Source organism: Dermacentor andersoni, chromosome 7, assembly GCF_023375885.2.
Source record: "Dermacentor andersoni chromosome 7, qqDerAnde1_hic_scaffold, whole genome shotgun sequence".
NCBI lineage: Eukaryota > Metazoa > Arthropoda > Arachnida > Ixodida > Ixodidae > Dermacentor > Dermacentor andersoni.
Window position 1 is genome coordinate 162,811,419 of NC_092820.1, and position 17,510 is coordinate 162,828,928.

The 17,510-nt window shown below is 46.8% G+C and overlaps 1 protein-coding gene across 1 annotated transcript in view; it reads right to left on the minus strand.

Moving 5' to 3' along the window:
- LOC126533136 (uncharacterized) overlaps positions 1-17,510 on the minus strand; it is a 77,349-nt gene extending 59,839 nt beyond the window's left edge. Inside the window, exon 1 of the mRNA XM_050180410.3 lies at positions 16,891-17,510. Coding sequence (XP_050036367.1) covers positions 16,891-16,894 — 4 coding nt within the window. The 5' untranslated portion in view covers positions 16,895-17,510. The remainder of the gene's footprint in view (positions 1-16,890) is intronic.

Consider the following 17,510-nt stretch of genomic DNA (forward strand, 5'->3'; position numbering starts at 1 on the left):
CCTCCGTCTTTTTGTGGTCTTTCCTGTTCTCTCCACCCTACCGAATGCAAACGTCAACCAAGTCTCGCGGGCACCATACTCCGTATTACTTTTTTTTTCTTTTACAGGAGTGGCCAAAAGACTTCTACCTATGCCCACCCAGGATTCCATTCGTGGGTCCGCAACGTGTGAGCCGTCGTGCCTTCTGGCCATCATCGTCATCGTGCAGTTGTCACCTTCCTCGCCGTCGCGCCTGCTATAACGCTTTGGCACTTGCCGTTCTCCCTCCGATTGGCTTCTCGCGGCACAATTTTTTTTTTCTTTCGCCACTACTCCTGGCAATAATGGCTTCTCCAGGCCTCGAAGCCGCGTCATTCGTAAGTTACGCTTTCGCCACTTCCTCGACGTCTCTCTTTCCCTCCTGTCGTCTGCTCGCGAGCCGCGGGTGTATACCAGGCGTCGCCGCCAGGGTTCGCGCCGGGCAGATGTTCTGCCACTTGGCGCCGTTTCAAGGACCCTCCTCCCACAACGGCAATCCTCGCCTGCTTGCCATTTTTCTCCCTGCGTGGGGCCGCTGCGCGGTATCGATCTGTGCTCGCGACGCGCCCGCACGGGCCTTCGCTTAACAACCACCTTTCTGTTGCTTTTGACGAAGCCGGCTCCGCGAACACCCACTGCTCCTCAGGGCCGACCCGTGTATATCGCCGACTCTGCCCTTCCAGAAATATATTCAAGCTTACCGTTAGAGCGTGTAATCGTGTACCTTCGATGTACGTAAACCGCCTATAGACAATTGCTACATTAAGAAAAAATACAATCAAACCAGATTATATGGCGGCTTGTATAAAGAACACGGATAACAATGCCGTTCATAGTTCGGAGTCTATTTGAAGTGTTTGCGCTATAAACTCATGTGTGTATCGTTTAACGTAGGCACAGAGTAACTGTACTAGCTTTCTGTATTGATATGCATAAAGCAAACAGGACAGATATTTACTGGAAGATGAAGGCTCGCAGTAATCTAGAGTGGTCAAACAAGGAGTGTCCTTTGGGCCGAAGTTTCGACAAGGGAAATTGTCTTCGCAGGGCAGGCCTGTAACGAAGACACGCCCCCTTGTCAAAATGTTAGCGCCAGTGACATTCCTTCATTAACTAGATCCTGTTGACCACTTATTACGCGTAATGACATTCTTTTTTTTTTAATTCTGTCGTGGTTGCACACTTCTCTGCCTGTGCGCAGATCAGGGGGCCACTCGAAGGTTCCGTGTTAGCATTATCATCAAGCAATGGACGCGCTTTAGAACGGAGAGTGAAGAAGTCTCCGGCTGGCGCGAGAGGTGTGTGCTCATGAATACAGATCTTTATTAAAGCGAGAAAAAAATCGTAAACACAAAGTACACATTTCTGCAGTTTATGTGCAATGTGCGCGTTATCTACAGCGTCTACAATATGTGGTAAACAAAGTGCACTGTAAGGGCTATGCACAATACGAACTTATCAAGCGCATGCCCATAACAAGGATGCTTCGTGAGAGAAGAACGGTGGGGAGTCAAGGGTATTCAAACGCATCCAGATTATTTACAACAGTTTTTTTTTTCTTTTTTTCTAAACGATGGTTGTTGCGGGAAGGCGTAACCTCGATTAGCCGTATTCTGGATCGATGGTATAAGGGTGGTGGTTTGGCCTTGTCGGTGTGAAATTGCACAATCATTGTCCAACACATTGAGGAAATTAGATGATCGTCCTCTGAGTGAACAGACAGTACTATAGCACCGTCCCTACCGATCATCGGCCTGGAAGGCAGTGAAGGCACTTTTGTGCTTTCTGAGAACGTCTGGTTCGCGCGAGCGGCTTGAACTCAAGTACTGTCCGTACACGCCTCTACACCTTCTCTCTCTTCCCCTTCTCCCTTCCCCCAACATAGGGTAGCCAACCAGACTCTTGACTGGTTAACATCTCTGCCTTCCTATATTCCTCTCTCTCTCTCTCTCTCCCACATATTTGTGGCGCAGAACCACACAGAAGAACAGAAAGGACACAACACAAGTGTCTGTGTTGTGTCATCCCCGTCGCGCTTGTGATCTTGCCCTCAAAACCTGCGAAACTGAATAATTGATCACTTTCGGTAATATATAACTTTCAGCGAGTGTTGACTTCCTCGGCCAGTGGGCAAAAACGCCCGTCGCCCTATTGAAGTGTCGCGCCAGAGACCACGTCAGGCAAAGGTGAAATTATCCCCGAAAGTGACAAAAAGATAATACGGCTCCTTACTATTTTATATATATATAAACACCACACATACACAAGCGGAAGAGCAGCAGCAGGACTGTCTCCTGTAAGGAACGCCCCACCCACGCCTTTGAAACGGAGAAAAAGAAAGGAAATTGGAAGAGGAAGGCGAGCCATAAACACATCGCATCTCATACAAAGTGTGAGCAACAGTACAGACAACCATTGAGTCCCGCAGTTAAAAAAAAATCCAGTACATGTTTGTGAGCCTCGTATCGAGTTGAAACTCTTGAACTTTCGGTGATAAGAAATCATCGAGCTCGTGTTAGAGAAAGATCGGACTGCTGGAACTTGTCAGCAGCGCAGAGCTACGACTGTCGAAAGTTGTACAATTCTAACATCAAGTGCCCGAGCGTGTGTACAGTGCCCCTGGTTACTCGTGTCATTCCAAACAATTCGAAGAACCAAGCACGTTATACGGGAGGGACAAGGGTCTCTCTCGTGAGTATAGACAAAGAAGCTGCGAGTGCAATGAGACAAACCTGACAGATTGTATAGCGAACGCCTTCTGTCTGGTGCTTACAGATGCAAGCTGTAGAGTCATCGGCTAACCTAATCCTAGGAAAACCACTCTGTCGGAACATTTGTTCAACAACTCTCATTCCCTTTACATGCCGTAATCGTTCCTTTTGAAACTGTGTGGGAAAAGACAGTATATGCCAGCCAGCCAGCGGAGCACACATATGCGTGTGCTCTCCTGGGTGGTTGACACGGCGCGAGCGTGTACTCCAATTCTGAGAAAGAAAAAGCGCGCTCTTATATAGTGCGCAATGCGTAGGCAAATTAAGCCCTCAGCTTTCGGGTGTAGCACAGTTTTAAACAAGTCGCTTTTGACGCGACGAGCAATGGGAGCACTGGGCGCGGTTTTTTTGTGTGTCGACAGCTCGGTTTCCTTCCCCACGACGGATGATTCAGGGACGCGATATCATGACGGCCCCTGTAGCTGCGACCGCCCAAATCTATACATGCTGTCGCGGCCTTTCCCATCTCTCTCTCTCTCTCTCTCTCTCTCTCTCTCTCGCGGGCTCTCTAGTGGGACCCATGTACATGGAGTGTTTACGCACAGAGGCCCGAGACTGCTCACTTAGTTCACCGTACGAAAGGATGCCCGTCCCAACACGCATGCATTTATGCCAATGAAGTACGACTCTCTCAGAACCTCTCTCAGAACACTGGTTGCGCAAGCTTCTTCCTTTTTATCAGTATCTTGCTCTCGCCCACTTAGTTGGTGCGCACCCTTGCCGCGATTCACGCTTTTTCTCGTCGACAACGCGTTCTTTGGAGCGACAGCTTATGCGAGCAGGCAGCGACGCGACGCGTTCCCTCGCGGGGTTCCAACAAAAATTTGAATTTCGTTAAACCAGGCAAGGTGCATGACCGCCGACCTAGACAACTTTTTTTTTATGTCCACTTATTTTTCGTTCAAAGAGCACATCCGTCCCAGCTATATGGCGCGCCGCAGCCCCGGTCGTTTACTTATTTGCACTGAACTTTGTGTTTTTAATGGCAGATAATTTATTTGGGAGCTCTCGTAGCGGCGCTGCCGCATCGACGGTGGTTAGTTGGCAGCGATGGCGCGCAAATAAATCAGATTGGTTTTGAGAATTCGCAGCACTACTCGCGGGTGTTTGTTTTGTTTTCCTGGACGCTTTTATACTATACGTGCAGTCTGTACGCCAAAATGCCTTGTCGCGCCTGTCGAGCGCGTATTGTTGTGCTCGAAGGGAAAGAGCGACGATGCCTCTGTATATACGGAAGCCAAATATATACGCTACAGTTTATTTCCCGCACGTGCCCGCGTTGAACAAGTACCGCAAAACACCGCTTGTATCAATACACGATACAGGTTTCAGAGCACACGTATATACACATCAAACATTATGCCTGCAGAGATAATGCTCGGTGTGTATTTAAACTTGAAAGAAAGAAAGAAAGAAAGAAAGAAAGAAAGAAAGAAAGAAAGAAAGAAAGAAAGAAAGAAAGAAAGAAAGAAAGAAAACGCCGGTGTGTTACTTGAGACTGTCACGTCATAGAGCTGGCAGGGTCACGTGCGTGAGTGAGTGAGTGAGTGAATAAACTTTATTGTAGGTCCGGCGAGGACGCGAACTCGTCGCGCACCCGGCTAGTCCCACGTCGGGACCGGCAGGTCTAGCCCACCGGCCCGGTCGCGGGCACGCTGGACGGCCAGGATTTGCTTTTCTAGAGCGGGGCTACGCAAAAGCGAGTCCCACTCCTCCTTGATCGTCCTGGCACCCTCGGTGGCGCACACCATGCACCGCCCACCCGCCACGTTGCTCATCCAATGAAGCGCGTCAACACAATAATGTGTTAGTCGTTGTGTCTATGTGTGCGTCCATGCATTTGTATTTATTCGTGTCATTTTTGCATTTTTCGAATGGCAATAAAATGTAGCGCATAAACCGGCGACGAAAGTTGGCAGAGCTTTTACTGACCACGTTAGTTATTTATTTACTTAATTATCGACTAATTGATTTCGATCCAATGATGTATTTCCCCCGATGAAGGCTATGGCCATAATCTTCGAGCGTGTATTACACTATCATAAGAAGCCAACAAACACTGACACCAAGGACAACGTAGGGGAAATTACTTGTGCTTTATAAATGAAATAAAGAAACGATAAATTAATGGAAATGAAAGTGGATGAAAAAACAACCTGCTATCTATCTATCTATCTATCTATCTATCTATCTATCTATCTATCTATCTATCTATCTATCTATCTATCTATCTATCTATCTATCTCATGCAGAAAACGTATGGCCCGACGCGCGACGTGGCTGAAGGGTTACTGCTCTTGAAGCCTGTTGGAACTTGATGGTGTCTGTTGTAAACTTGTTACATACGGTTGTTTAAACGACAGATATACGCCGTATTGGACGCTAAGTTGCACCATGTGTCGTATAGACATCTGCGATTTAAAAAAATTGGCAGTGGCTTAGCACGGCTATGCCAGGATATACGTAGCGAAAGCTAAGACATAGCATGGTTAGCCTTGGTTAATCTTGATTGCAAGTCCAGGTTAGTCTGGTTGTCTAGCTATGTTGTGGCGTTTAACCAGTCGTTCGGCGCGCTGTTCGTCTGTTTCCAGGATGTCGATTCCAGGCCTCCTGCTTATCAGAATTGTCGCCGTTCATACTGCCGCCTCGATTGTGGTTGCGGCGCACGCGAGCTCTTCTTATCAATCCTCCGGCATGTTATCAGGCATGCGACGCAGCTGGCGAAGCGAGCGGAGGCGAACGCAACGACGAGGAACGCGATGTGACGAGGAACGCGGTGTGACGTCATGTGCCTCCTCGGAGCACGGCCAAGGCGAAATCGCAAGTTCGCGGCCAGTAAAGCTTTCGCTTTAAAAACAGTAAGGTGCCTGCACTTGCAAGCTGGTTTTGCCTAACTACATTATGTCAAAAGAAAGAAAGCGAACGGGAACGAGAAATGACTTAGCGATCCCTCAAGTCTGCGACGACCAATCGAATGGCCAGCTTCAGCTTCAAAAGAGACGTGGTAGCCACACCCTCCCTCAGTAAAAGTGATGCAAAGTCCAAGCTGATCAACACGTCTGGTCAACTACCAGCTACGCAGACTACCAACTAAAGTTGGTAGTGTGAGCTCTGTCCTGTCTTCATTTTTTTTTCTTGTGCATCCTGCGCATCACGGTTATAATTCAGTATGAACCAACTAGTCCTCAAGAAAGTGTTATTGCATCAAAGCCGAAGCGCATGCCCTGTAGCCATGTAGTGCTTTGGTGTATCCGATCTCAGATGATAGCAGATAGTGAGTCTGTTCTTTCAGTAATTTATTGCGCCAAGTATCTCTCATGCATTTCATAGTTACGTTTCTTGTCTGCATGATCTCGTTGAGCTGGATATCCCTTGTGCATGGAGCGGCCGAAGAAAAAAAGAGCAGTTTTATTTTTGGTTGTTTGTTTGGTTGTTTGTTTGTTACTGCTACTGCTACTAAAGTATACGCAGGGGTGACTCAGTGGCTATGACGTTTTGCTTCTGAGCACGTGACCGCTGATTCAATTCCGGCCAACTGCCACGGTCTCAATCTGATGGGGGCGAAATTCTAAAATGCTAGAAAGAAGCCCAGCTGGTCGAAATAAATTCGAGACCCCCCAATATGGCGTCCCTTGCAAGGGTCACTGTGAGGCTAGGGGACGCCAAACCCTACAATTTAATCATTTTAATTGTTCCTTAAGTGTCATTTCAGTAAAACTGGCGAGTAATCCATACAAATACCACTGTATTGAATCAACCAATCAGTCAGTCACCCATCGGTTCGGCCGAGTGATTGATTGGTCAGTCCGGAAAGCATTAAGACAGTCAAGAAAATTAACCAGTAAAACAATGAGAGTATGTCTTCACAAATATTCAGGCAACTGAAGACAAAGGATAAGAATCCTACGGATGAGATCAAGATGCTTGAAACAAGACGTGGCCTCTATACCGTGAAGCGTAACGAGAAAGCAGCTTTGCGTTTGCCACGGCCGCAGAAAACCCGTCTAGGACGGACGTTTGAGCAGAGTTGTTCGTCCTGATGCCATTCATTTGCTTCTTACGGGGTTATCCTTCAGGCAAGGAGTCTGACAGAAGTTGTTCGCGTTAGGAATGTACTTTTCAGATAACATGTCATGGGACGATCACGTTAATTACCTTATCTGGCTTTATGCGCCCTCACTGTTAATCTTTTCCACTGTCGGTAAGTATATTATTATATAATTCTTTATATTCCTCGGTAATGAGATACGGAGCCCTAATCTGGTCCACGATCATAAACAGACTTCAAAAACATAAACAGACTTCTTCGGCTACAAAAACGAGTCTTTCGCACATCCTTATAAGTTCCTCCTAACTTACATACTGCGGAATTATTTCATAAGTTAAATATTATCAGTGTGAAATCATTGTTTCCCTACAGGCTTGCTTGACATTACAAATCTGGCGCATCTAGGCGTGCCAATTCATTAGATAGCTTGGCGGGACTTCAACAAAGCTATCATTTATACTATACACGTAAACCTGAAAATTGGGAAGTTGAAGTATGCCGTACAAACAATTGAAAACAAATGTTTAAATTCCGCTTGCCATCTTTACTAAATGGATTGTCAAGAGATAATGATATTTCCGAAATATTGTTCAAAATATTGAGCACAAGATACTTGTGATTCTCACAAGAGTCTGTTGCGTGCAATATTGAATCTCGATAAATGACTCTTTTCTTTTGCGTTCCTTATTACCCATATTTTTGTATATCCTATATCTCGAGCTATTAACACTGTACTCTAACGTCATAAGCAAGCTTATTCTTATTTTTTTATATATTCTGTGCAAACTGACATTTCTCATTGCTTACATATTTATTTATGCTTGTCTTACTTGTTGTGCCAGACAATAATAATTATTTTCTGTGTTTCTTGTTAATGCATACATACTAAAAAATTCTAACCCGTTTAGTTAGACCGTGCTCTTCTCGCTGGGTGCCATTTGTAGGGGGCTTGGACCGAGTCAAGCATGTTGAAGGCTCTTTGTTCGCGCTCCTAAACATTCTGTGATGTTTGAATAAAGTCCATTTGTCGTCGTCGTCGTTGTTGTTGTTGTTTATTTCAGGACGACTGACTGTTGGGCTAGTTGGTCGATTAGCTAAATTTAATAACCGACATAACGAACTAAGTGAACAAGGACGCGCGCTAGGAAGTGTTTAGGAACACTTGCTAGTAGCAACTGTTTATAAAACAGTGGCAAGCAGCAAGTGTTTATCAACAGTTCCTAGTAGCGCCCGTCCTTGTCCACTTTTTCCTTTGTGTCAGTTATTAATGTGCGCTAAGCGACCATAACTACAACACTACGTATACGTTTGTGTCAAGCTGGAAAGTGTTTGGGTCTGTGGCCTTTCTACTCGTAGACAAATCAATGCATTACCCCGGGGTTACTGGCACATCGCTCCTGCAACTAACGCTAAGCTAAAACGTTTCCCTTTTGTTTAGGCAAGGAAAAATGCCTTAAAGGTATCTCTTACTGCAGACTCTAGTTAGAGCCATTGAAAGACTTTCTAGCTTCTTACTGTCTGGCAGTACTGACTGATTCATGATTAAGTCTATCAAAAGTTCCGAGGATCAATATAACGAATGCGCGGGACCAGATGAGCTAATGTTCACGCCCGAAATGGGGCATCAACCAGACCTTGTACATTCCCTGGTTAAACCTCGCCAACTTAATCGAGTTCTCTGCATATCTTGCAGGTCAGACCAAACATTGTTTTTCTCCCGCCATCAAATAAATAAAATAAAATAAAACTCTACGACAATGGTCGAGTTTGGCGCCGAGTCTCATTTTCGAGCCCCCGCATTGTGCCGAATAAATTACGAGCTCATCAGCGCTGGCGTTAACTCGAATACCGGCTAGTGTCACTTACGTGTCTTGATTCTTGAGTAACAAACATCTCAACGACAGAGAGAATGTATAGAAAGGCAAATAATTTCCCACGACGATTGCGGCGATTTGCATCATCAAAGTGATGTTTATGGCGTAGAAAAAAAAAGCATTTCTTACAACGTGCTTCGATTATTGAATGGGCAAGGGCAGTTCACCTTTAGCTGGCCTCTTTTCTTCGACGAAGTATAATGAAGACAGGCAGACAACAATTCATTTCGGGTACTGGATGTACAACTTTGCCGTTTCGTTGCGTTTCACGAATTTCAGATGGCGAGAAAAATTTGTGAGGCCCTGCGAAATGATTACACGTCCCCTATATTATGTACCGTATCTGCTACATTTCGGATCAGGATAAGGTATTGACACCGTGTCGTGCCATAGGTTTCCTGTCTTAAATCACTTGATGCTATCTTACACGTCGATCATGAGGTCGCATGCATCCAGAAATGGCAGCAGCAATAAACGTATACACTGCAGCAGGTATACACTACAGCAGCAACCGCGACTTAAGTACGTGGAATAGACACAAAGGAAAGAAGAAATCAAAATATATCCTAGCCCTAGCCTGTCTATAAATGTAATACACGAGAATGCCTCATTCAATCATCCATTCATTCATTTGAGCTAGGGACATATACCGAATCTACAGGGCTCCCATGCTGAAGCATCAAAGTGTACAACCGCGCGTGCGTTGTTTTCTTTCTGTATGTGTCACGTTATCCAGCCTTTGAACGATAGCCTAATTGAGACAGAAACAACGTTCATGAAAATTAATGTAGTGTGTTTTCTGCGTTGTTTGTTTGTTTTCGATTGCGGTCGAAAACGTTGAGCCTAAGTTATACGAACGCTGCGCGCGGTTTCGACGGTTTATAATACATCACTCCGTGCACATGCGTACCTTGTCGCCTCCTCCCTTCGCTCTCTCCGCTTCCATGAGGAGTCACGTGCACATTTGCCCTCTCACTTTGTTTCCCTCTCGCTTCAGCGATCAAGTTCCGCCAACACGCACAGCGATATTGACACGGCGCGTCCAGACGCGCGAGCATCTTTTCCAAGACAAGCCACTTGCTGGGTTCCCGTTTCTCTGGAATGGCGCTGAGCCATGCTCCCTCGAGGGCTGCAGAAGATAGCGACAACCTTTCCATTTCACATCAAACCGCGTCTCTCTCGGGGACAAATACCCACACTTTACGAGCTTCACGCACGTGTCATCGCGTTCTCCGCTTTGTGTATACGATGCATCTTCCTTTGCTTCCTTTGAGTTGCTTGTTCGGGAAAAGCGACGGAAGAAACGTTTTGGTGACACCGGGATACAAGATATGCTTGTCTTTGTTGAGTTACTGCTTTCGGTTCGCCTTTTGTTTGCACATTGCTTGATGCGACAGTCTTTTCTTTTTCCCGACGAGGGTGGACGAAGTAGCACTCTCGTCGGAATTCGTAGGGTTAATGCTACTCTTCCGTTTCCGATGTTGTGACAGTGAGTTTTGTTTCACAACAGGCTCCTCGCTCAATTTCGCTGTGCAGTTTCTTTTTGAGACCACGGTCGACGTCAGCGAAAGTTGCCTTATTTTGAGAATCCGGCCTGGTGCACCGCTGTACTCGAGAACAAACAAAAAGCATCCGTCGATTGTGGAATCCGTCGCATTCGCCCCAAAGTTGGAAGCAGCAAGTTACGGTCATTATACGTTCACTTACTGCGTCTACCATTCAGAAAAACTCGGGGATCGATCAACAATTGTGCAAACTATATTGAGCGTAGATGTTCTACCTTTGTCTCTTATTTTCCGCAGGTTCTCTTATATTCAGGGAATAATTATCAGCATTATTTGGTATGAAGACACACACGCGCGCACACACACACGCACACGCACGCACGCACACACACACAGAGAGAGAGAGGGAAATAGGGACGGAGCAGGCTGGCGACTGGTACCGAATATACATTGATCAATGCGCGTGCACCCAATCAGCTGCCGTGTGCACGTAATCAACGAGAAGAAGGGGAACGGAAAGGCTCGACTTCTTTGTTAGTCACAACCGTACGCAACCTCTCTCTCCATATTGGAGCTCCATTTTCGGCACCACGCACTATACAGGGTCTTCGCGGCGAAGTCTCTTCGCGTCATTTTCACGAGAACGATCTGAACTGTCCGCCCGGGCAGCACAGTCACCGCGTAAGCTGGAGGAGCGGCTCCATGTATTGGAGCTCTATTTTCGGCGCCACGCACTACAGGGTCTTCGCGGCGAAGTCTCTTCGCGTCGTTTTCACGAGAACGATCTGAACTCTCCTCCCGGTGTCGACGGCGAGCTGCGGCTTGTCCTGCTCTCTGCACAGCCGTCTGCTGAGCCCCATGTTGATTAGTGCAGCCGCGCACGTATAGCTCTACGATACGCTTCTTCAGCAGCGGTTCGTATACCTTGGGAGGAAGCGACATAACGTGTACCGTAGAGTAAACGCGGGTATCCAGGCTACGTGGCGCACATGCTGAAAATTGAGCTACAATATGGAGAGGCTCCTTCAGCTTATACACTGTGACTGTGCTGTGTATGATGATGATGATGAATTCCCAATAAATGGCACAAACCCACCATGGGGGATAGGCCACGAATCGGGTGGTAATATGATTGAATGAATAAAAGAATTTGGTTAATAAATAACTAACACAAAAAGTAAAATAAATATATAATCCAAGATGAAAAGTAAACTGTGAATGAATGAATGAATAGAATTTATTGATAGGAAAGACAGAGAGGTCGACCTGAGTTAGTGCGCTTTAGTCTGCTACTCTGCACTAGGGAAGAGGGAAGGGGAGTGAAAGTATTGGGATGGATGATGATGATAAGAGAAGTGGTGAGTGCTTATGTACATGAGACAGTTGCCTCGCTAGAGCCGCTCGTCGAGCTTGGTGTCCTGCAGGAACTTCAACAATACTTTTGTTGCACGCATTGAAATTGCAGTGTCAGGCCATGGGCCGAGGATAGCTTCCTCCGACAGTAGTTGTCTGCCAACGCTGGCTAGGAAACTGTCTAACGTCCTTCGCTCCAGCATATATGCTGGGCAGTCGCACAGTACGTGTTGCAGTGTTTCGGGCATCTGGCAGTGTTCACAATCAGGGCTGTTCGATTGGCCGATGAGGTGTGCGTAGCGGCGGGTGAAAGCAACGCCGAGCCGAATCCTGTGTAGCAATGATGTTTTGCTCCCTGTAAGCTTCGGGGGCAAACAGAATTTACCGTCTGGGTCAATCATATGTAGACGTCTGTGAATGTTATCAGAGTGGGCTCTGTAAGCCTTTGTAAGGTCCTGCATGAGTGCCTTGATCATGGAGTTGGTGTCAGGTCGCGAGTAGGCAATCCGTACTTCATCAGAGGAAGAGGAGGCCGATCTTGCCTCACTGTCAGCGAGTTCATTACCAAAAACACCACAATGGCTAGGCACCCATTGAAAGGTGATCACGTGGCCACTTAACTCGGCACAGTGATGAAGTTCGACGATTTCCAGCACGAGCAGATAGTATGGTCCTTTCTTGAAAAAGTATTTTAGCGCCTGTAGCGCTGATTTGGCATCGCACAATATCGTCCATTTATGGGGTGTCTGCGTTCTCATAAAACGGACAGCCTCCCGTATTCCCGCAAGTTCCGCAGCCGTAGATGTCGATTTGTGGTCTAATCGAAATCGTTGAGTAATTCCAAGTTGTGGGATGACAAATGCGGCCGTTGTGGCAGATGGCGTGACCGAACCATCGGTATATACTTGTACAGTCCCACTATATAATGTAAATATTTGGGACAGGGTGAGCTGCTTCAAGCCAATGGAGGAAACGTGAGATTTCTTCATAATTGGTTCATAATTCACCAACTGTGAATACATGAGTAAAACTAGTGATCAATGCCGCGCAGGCCTGTCACTTCTTTTTTTACATGTGGGCACGCATTTTTCGCCCACAGCGAAGGAAGGGGGTGTATCAAAAATAGAACATACCACCAGATTGTTTTTCCGGAAAGCATTTTTCTAATCGCCTATGGCAGATAGTGCTATTCCGTCTCTCGAGATGGATTACTTAAAAAGCGGCAACTACTTAAACAACTAATCGTAATGCTTAGTTTTTGATTAACGAAATTTCACTAATTGAAATTTAAATATTGATTTTAGGGTATATGTTTTGCAACTATATAGACATGTAGCCGGGTAATAACGTAGTCATATTCAGTTAGTACAGATTTCCCCAGAGTAGCAACCCCTCCCCTCTTTCCACGACTTTTGATGCATCAATACTCAAAATCTACCCGCCGTGGTTGCTCACTGGCTATGGCGATGGGCTGCTGAGCAGGATCGCGGGATCGAATCCCGCATTTCGATGGGGGCGAAATGGGAAAGCACCCATGCACTTAGATATAGGTGCACGTTAAAGAACCCCAGGTGGTCGAAATTTCCGGAGTCCTCCACTATAGTATACGGCGTGCCTCATAATCAGAAAGTAATTTTGGCACGTAAAGCCCCATAATTTAATTTTTTAATCCTCAAAATCTCGGCGGCAATAAAAAAAGGTATTGGCATTTGAGTTAGATTCTTTCTGTGTGGCGCAAACAAAGCTTTCGGAAAGCTGAAACGCATATGTATTTTGTGGCACATTCAGACATCTCAAAACTAGTAATATTGTCTGGGTATATCTGCTGAGACTTTGTTACCTGGCTTCGTCTCGGCAATCGCAAACAGTGCCCTAAAGTGAATAATTGTGCAATTTACTTACTACATCTTTATTAACAAGTAATAGTAAGTAAATATCTGCCTATTTCCAATAAGCCACCAAACAGGTCGAGCAGTGTTGTTTGCACAAGACGATCGTTTAAAAAATATATTTGAAGTAAAAGAGATTTGTTGAAAAATGTGCAGCACACGCAATATAACTCGGTGTGCGCAATGTTTGCAAATTGTCATTGTGTTCACTGATTAAAGCCGAACTGCACACCCGTGTTTGTCAAGTGGTGAGCTGGTCAACAGAAAAAGCAAACAGTTGCGATTTAACAGTAGCAAGTGGTGCTCTTGTTGTTTGCGTCTACTACCAAGAATAATCGCTTTTGTCGACGTTACGTTTGTGCCATTCACCGCTTTCAACAGCTAGAGAGAGCACGACCGCAGACAAGCATATATAGCCAGCTCACTACGCTGATCAAATCAGTTCAATGCATCTGCGACCGCTTGAACGTATAACGTATAAACGCGACGTTGTAACTGTGCGTGTCCGCATGTCTGCGTCCTTCTGACGCCGTTTCTTTTGTGTCCTGGACGGCACCTTGTGAAGTTTCTAACATGTAAGACTTATTGCGAACGTCGCTACAGCACGTCCACCGAGCGGCCCTGCAAAAAGGCAAGTCTTTCCGCTCCGCGGATGCCTTACGTAGGCGGGTGTTGGCCAATCCCATCGGAGTATACGGCGGCGGCTGATCATCCGCGAACGCTCCTTTCGGTTTCTTTTCCTTTCTTTCGGTCAATCTATCTTAATGGCGGACCGACCTATGCGGAGGCTGTCGATCCCACTGTTACGCAACCGCGGTGCGTTCAGACTTGAGATGTGGCTCCTTCGTCCGGGTGATTGCAAGCAGCGGGCGCCCGAGAGGCCTCCGACGTCGGGTGCTGTTGCCGAGTGCATCGCGATGTGCAGCGAGTCTCAAGATGCACGCCGGCCACAGCAACGGCGACAGAGGTTGTCGCCAGACAATGACAGTGGAGCTAGCGTTTCAATGACTGCCGGTTTCGAAACTCTCGAACCTTCGTACTCAAGGAAGATAACCTTGGGCGAGGTTATTCTGCTCCAGCAGAGGCTGCATGCATGACCGCTGTATGAATGCATGACTGTAATGAATGCATCACTGAATGCATGATGTAGTTAAGCTGTATGTGTAACCGCGAATTGAGCGTGTTTTACTGATACGCATGCAACAAAACAACATACAAAAGCCAGATAGATCACTTCATTTTCAATTTTCTTCCTAGCTACTCACTGGTGCTCGCAGGGCAACAACGTATTTTGAAGAAATAAATTCTAATTTGTGTATGTTTCAAAAGCGTATTACAATCAGCTTAACATGGTCTTGTCGTGCACCTGTGAATCAAGGACGCATTACAAGAGCCACCACTTCGAGGAACGTATCCGAGAAGCTAGCCATGGTCGTGCCACATTTCTTTGCCTTCTTTTTTTTACATGCACAGAAGGAAGAACACGAAGAAGAAAAACGCTTTATCGTGGGGGCTAAAAAAAAAAGGAAGCTCGACATGCAGTGCACTTTTTTTTTTTCTTGCATATCTTTGTTATTGTTCATTCAGACTGACTGCTCAAGCGAAAGATTTCTCTACAGTTCTAGCATTGACTTGATTATTATTAATGTTACTTTCACTTAAACCCTCAAATACATTTACGTAAGCCGCTCGACCCATGGCAAAACGCCTTGAGTGGTAAATATCGTTGTCTGAGGTCATCGTCTGGGCCTGTTAAGGACCATCAGTTCAGGGCCTCGTTATTATTCAGAGTCTCATCAATAAATTCTGTCCGATAGTGGTAGTCAGCCTTTCTAGAAGGTGCGGGAATTAATTGGGAGTTGTGGGAGAGTAGGTGTGTGGCATTGTACGCGAGGAGGATGGAGAAAGGGCCGAAGAGATGTGCCTTTGGAAATGTCTGTGCTGGGGCGACACTTGCTCTTCGCAGCCGCGCTCTTTGGCGCTGAACAATTCAGGCCTGACCCTTAATGCTCGGACAGTGCTTATTTTTACGCAAAACTTATTATATACGTGTAGGGGTTACAGACAGCTTTCGGAGCGACTACAAAGCTTCAGGACTCTGCTTACTGTGCGATTGAGAAAACAAGTGATTTTTTAGGCTAAACATAAGTGAAATGTTTGTCTAGGCATCCAAAGATCCCCAAGATTTATTCCACGTCCATCTTCTAAACGTTTCTTCGGCCACGCAGCCTTAATTCAACTCGTTATCATTAAAACGCATGTATTCTACCGAAAACGGTATGTCAATAATGATCAATGTTTTTATTTTTCTTCTCGGTATGTTCGGAGCAAGCACTTCATAAAGTGAAATTTTATGAAGTGACGTCACCATTCGAGAAGAGCGACAATTGGTGTGAGAAAACGTATAGACAGAAATATCAGTGTGTCGTTGCCTTGTCGACGCGCTCTCAGCCGGTTATTATTGTGTTGTTATTATATTAATAGAGTGTTTTATACGTGCCATGTTTGCATATCACCTGTATATGATGCTACCCTATAGTCATCTGCATTGTACCTGCCCCGTTTAGCCAGCCGGACGGAAATAATTAGCGTATTGACAGACGATTTTCTGTATATATACAGAAAACCGTCTGTATCGTCTGCGTCTGCACCGCATCACCGTATACGGTGATGCGGTGCAGGCGCTCTGATCATGGAGCGACGTCACGGGCATGACGTCAGAATGATCGTCAAATTTTCGGAAATGCTCTTCAAACGTCTGTGTGTCTGGCGCACTTAGCCATCTCCACTTGCGTACCTCTTATAGAACACTGCAAGGGGCCTGCCAGCACCGACACTTGAAATACATGAGCCAGCCGCCATCCGCAAACGCAGCGCCTACGCGGTGATAAACGTCGAACGCCTATGCGGGTCATTTGTCACGCAGATGATGTCGACGGCTGAAGGCCGTTGCAAGGGTATTTGTTAACTTCGGGAAAGGGAGTGCTTGTTGAACTCGCGCATTTTGGGCGCTTGCATGCTTCGACACAATGCATGCGACTCGCGCGAAAACAGAAAAAGAACATAAAGAAGCCACAGAGAGAGCCTATCATGCGCAATAATAAATGTGTACAGATGTTGCCGATTATTCCGTAACATCTGGGCGAGTGTCAAGTACACTGTTGGCAGGCCCTGCGGCGAGCTCCGATACCCACTGGGGGACTCGTCATCTGCAGATCGTTGAGCTTGTTTCTTTTTAATTTTATAGATGCGAAGCGCACGAAACATTTGAATAAGGCCTCCAAAGTCCTTCAGCAGTCGTCAGGTACGTAAGTCCCTTTTGGTACACAATCCTTTTTCGTGGCACATACGCCAACGACAACGAGTGCAATCCGCCGCGGGATGATTATCCGAACTCGTAAAAAAAAAAGGCTCCTGTCTGGTGGTACTCACGCATTTTGACACTTGTGCGGAGGTGGCCCTCGACAAAGAAGGCGACAACGGCGGCAGCAGGTGGGGCGACGGAGCCGACGAGGGCGGTCGGGCGGCGGCACTTCGGGAACGCTTTCCGGGGCCGGGACGTTCGGTCCCAGCGACAGAGGGTTCCCTACACCCCGCCTGTGTGGCGCGGCACATAGCTCCTCGGATCGAGGGCTCGGGCACCAAACACGGGCCGCGGTCCCCAACGCTACGCCAGGGCTGAAGCGTTGGCAGCCGGACAACGACGAGTCTGCCACCGGATTCGCCGTTCAACTCCTTCCCCACACGCGGGACGTATGCCCACACCGCTCCCTCGGTACTCGCACGAACGCCGTGACACAACCCCCTGTGTACACGAAGAACTTGCGCCTAAGACAAGGCCGCCGAAAACTATGCGGCGCGAACGGGACTCTCGGGGGGAGGGTTTTACGAGGAGCGAACGGACGGGCGTCCGTAACACGCCGATATTCAAAATCAAACTCGCAGCATTAGCAGGAGCAGCAGGCGCCGCATCGGGCAGAAGAGAGGGCACCGCGAAAAGAGCAAGGAACTAATACGATGATCGTCCCGCGGAGACGTCCCGTCTCGGAATT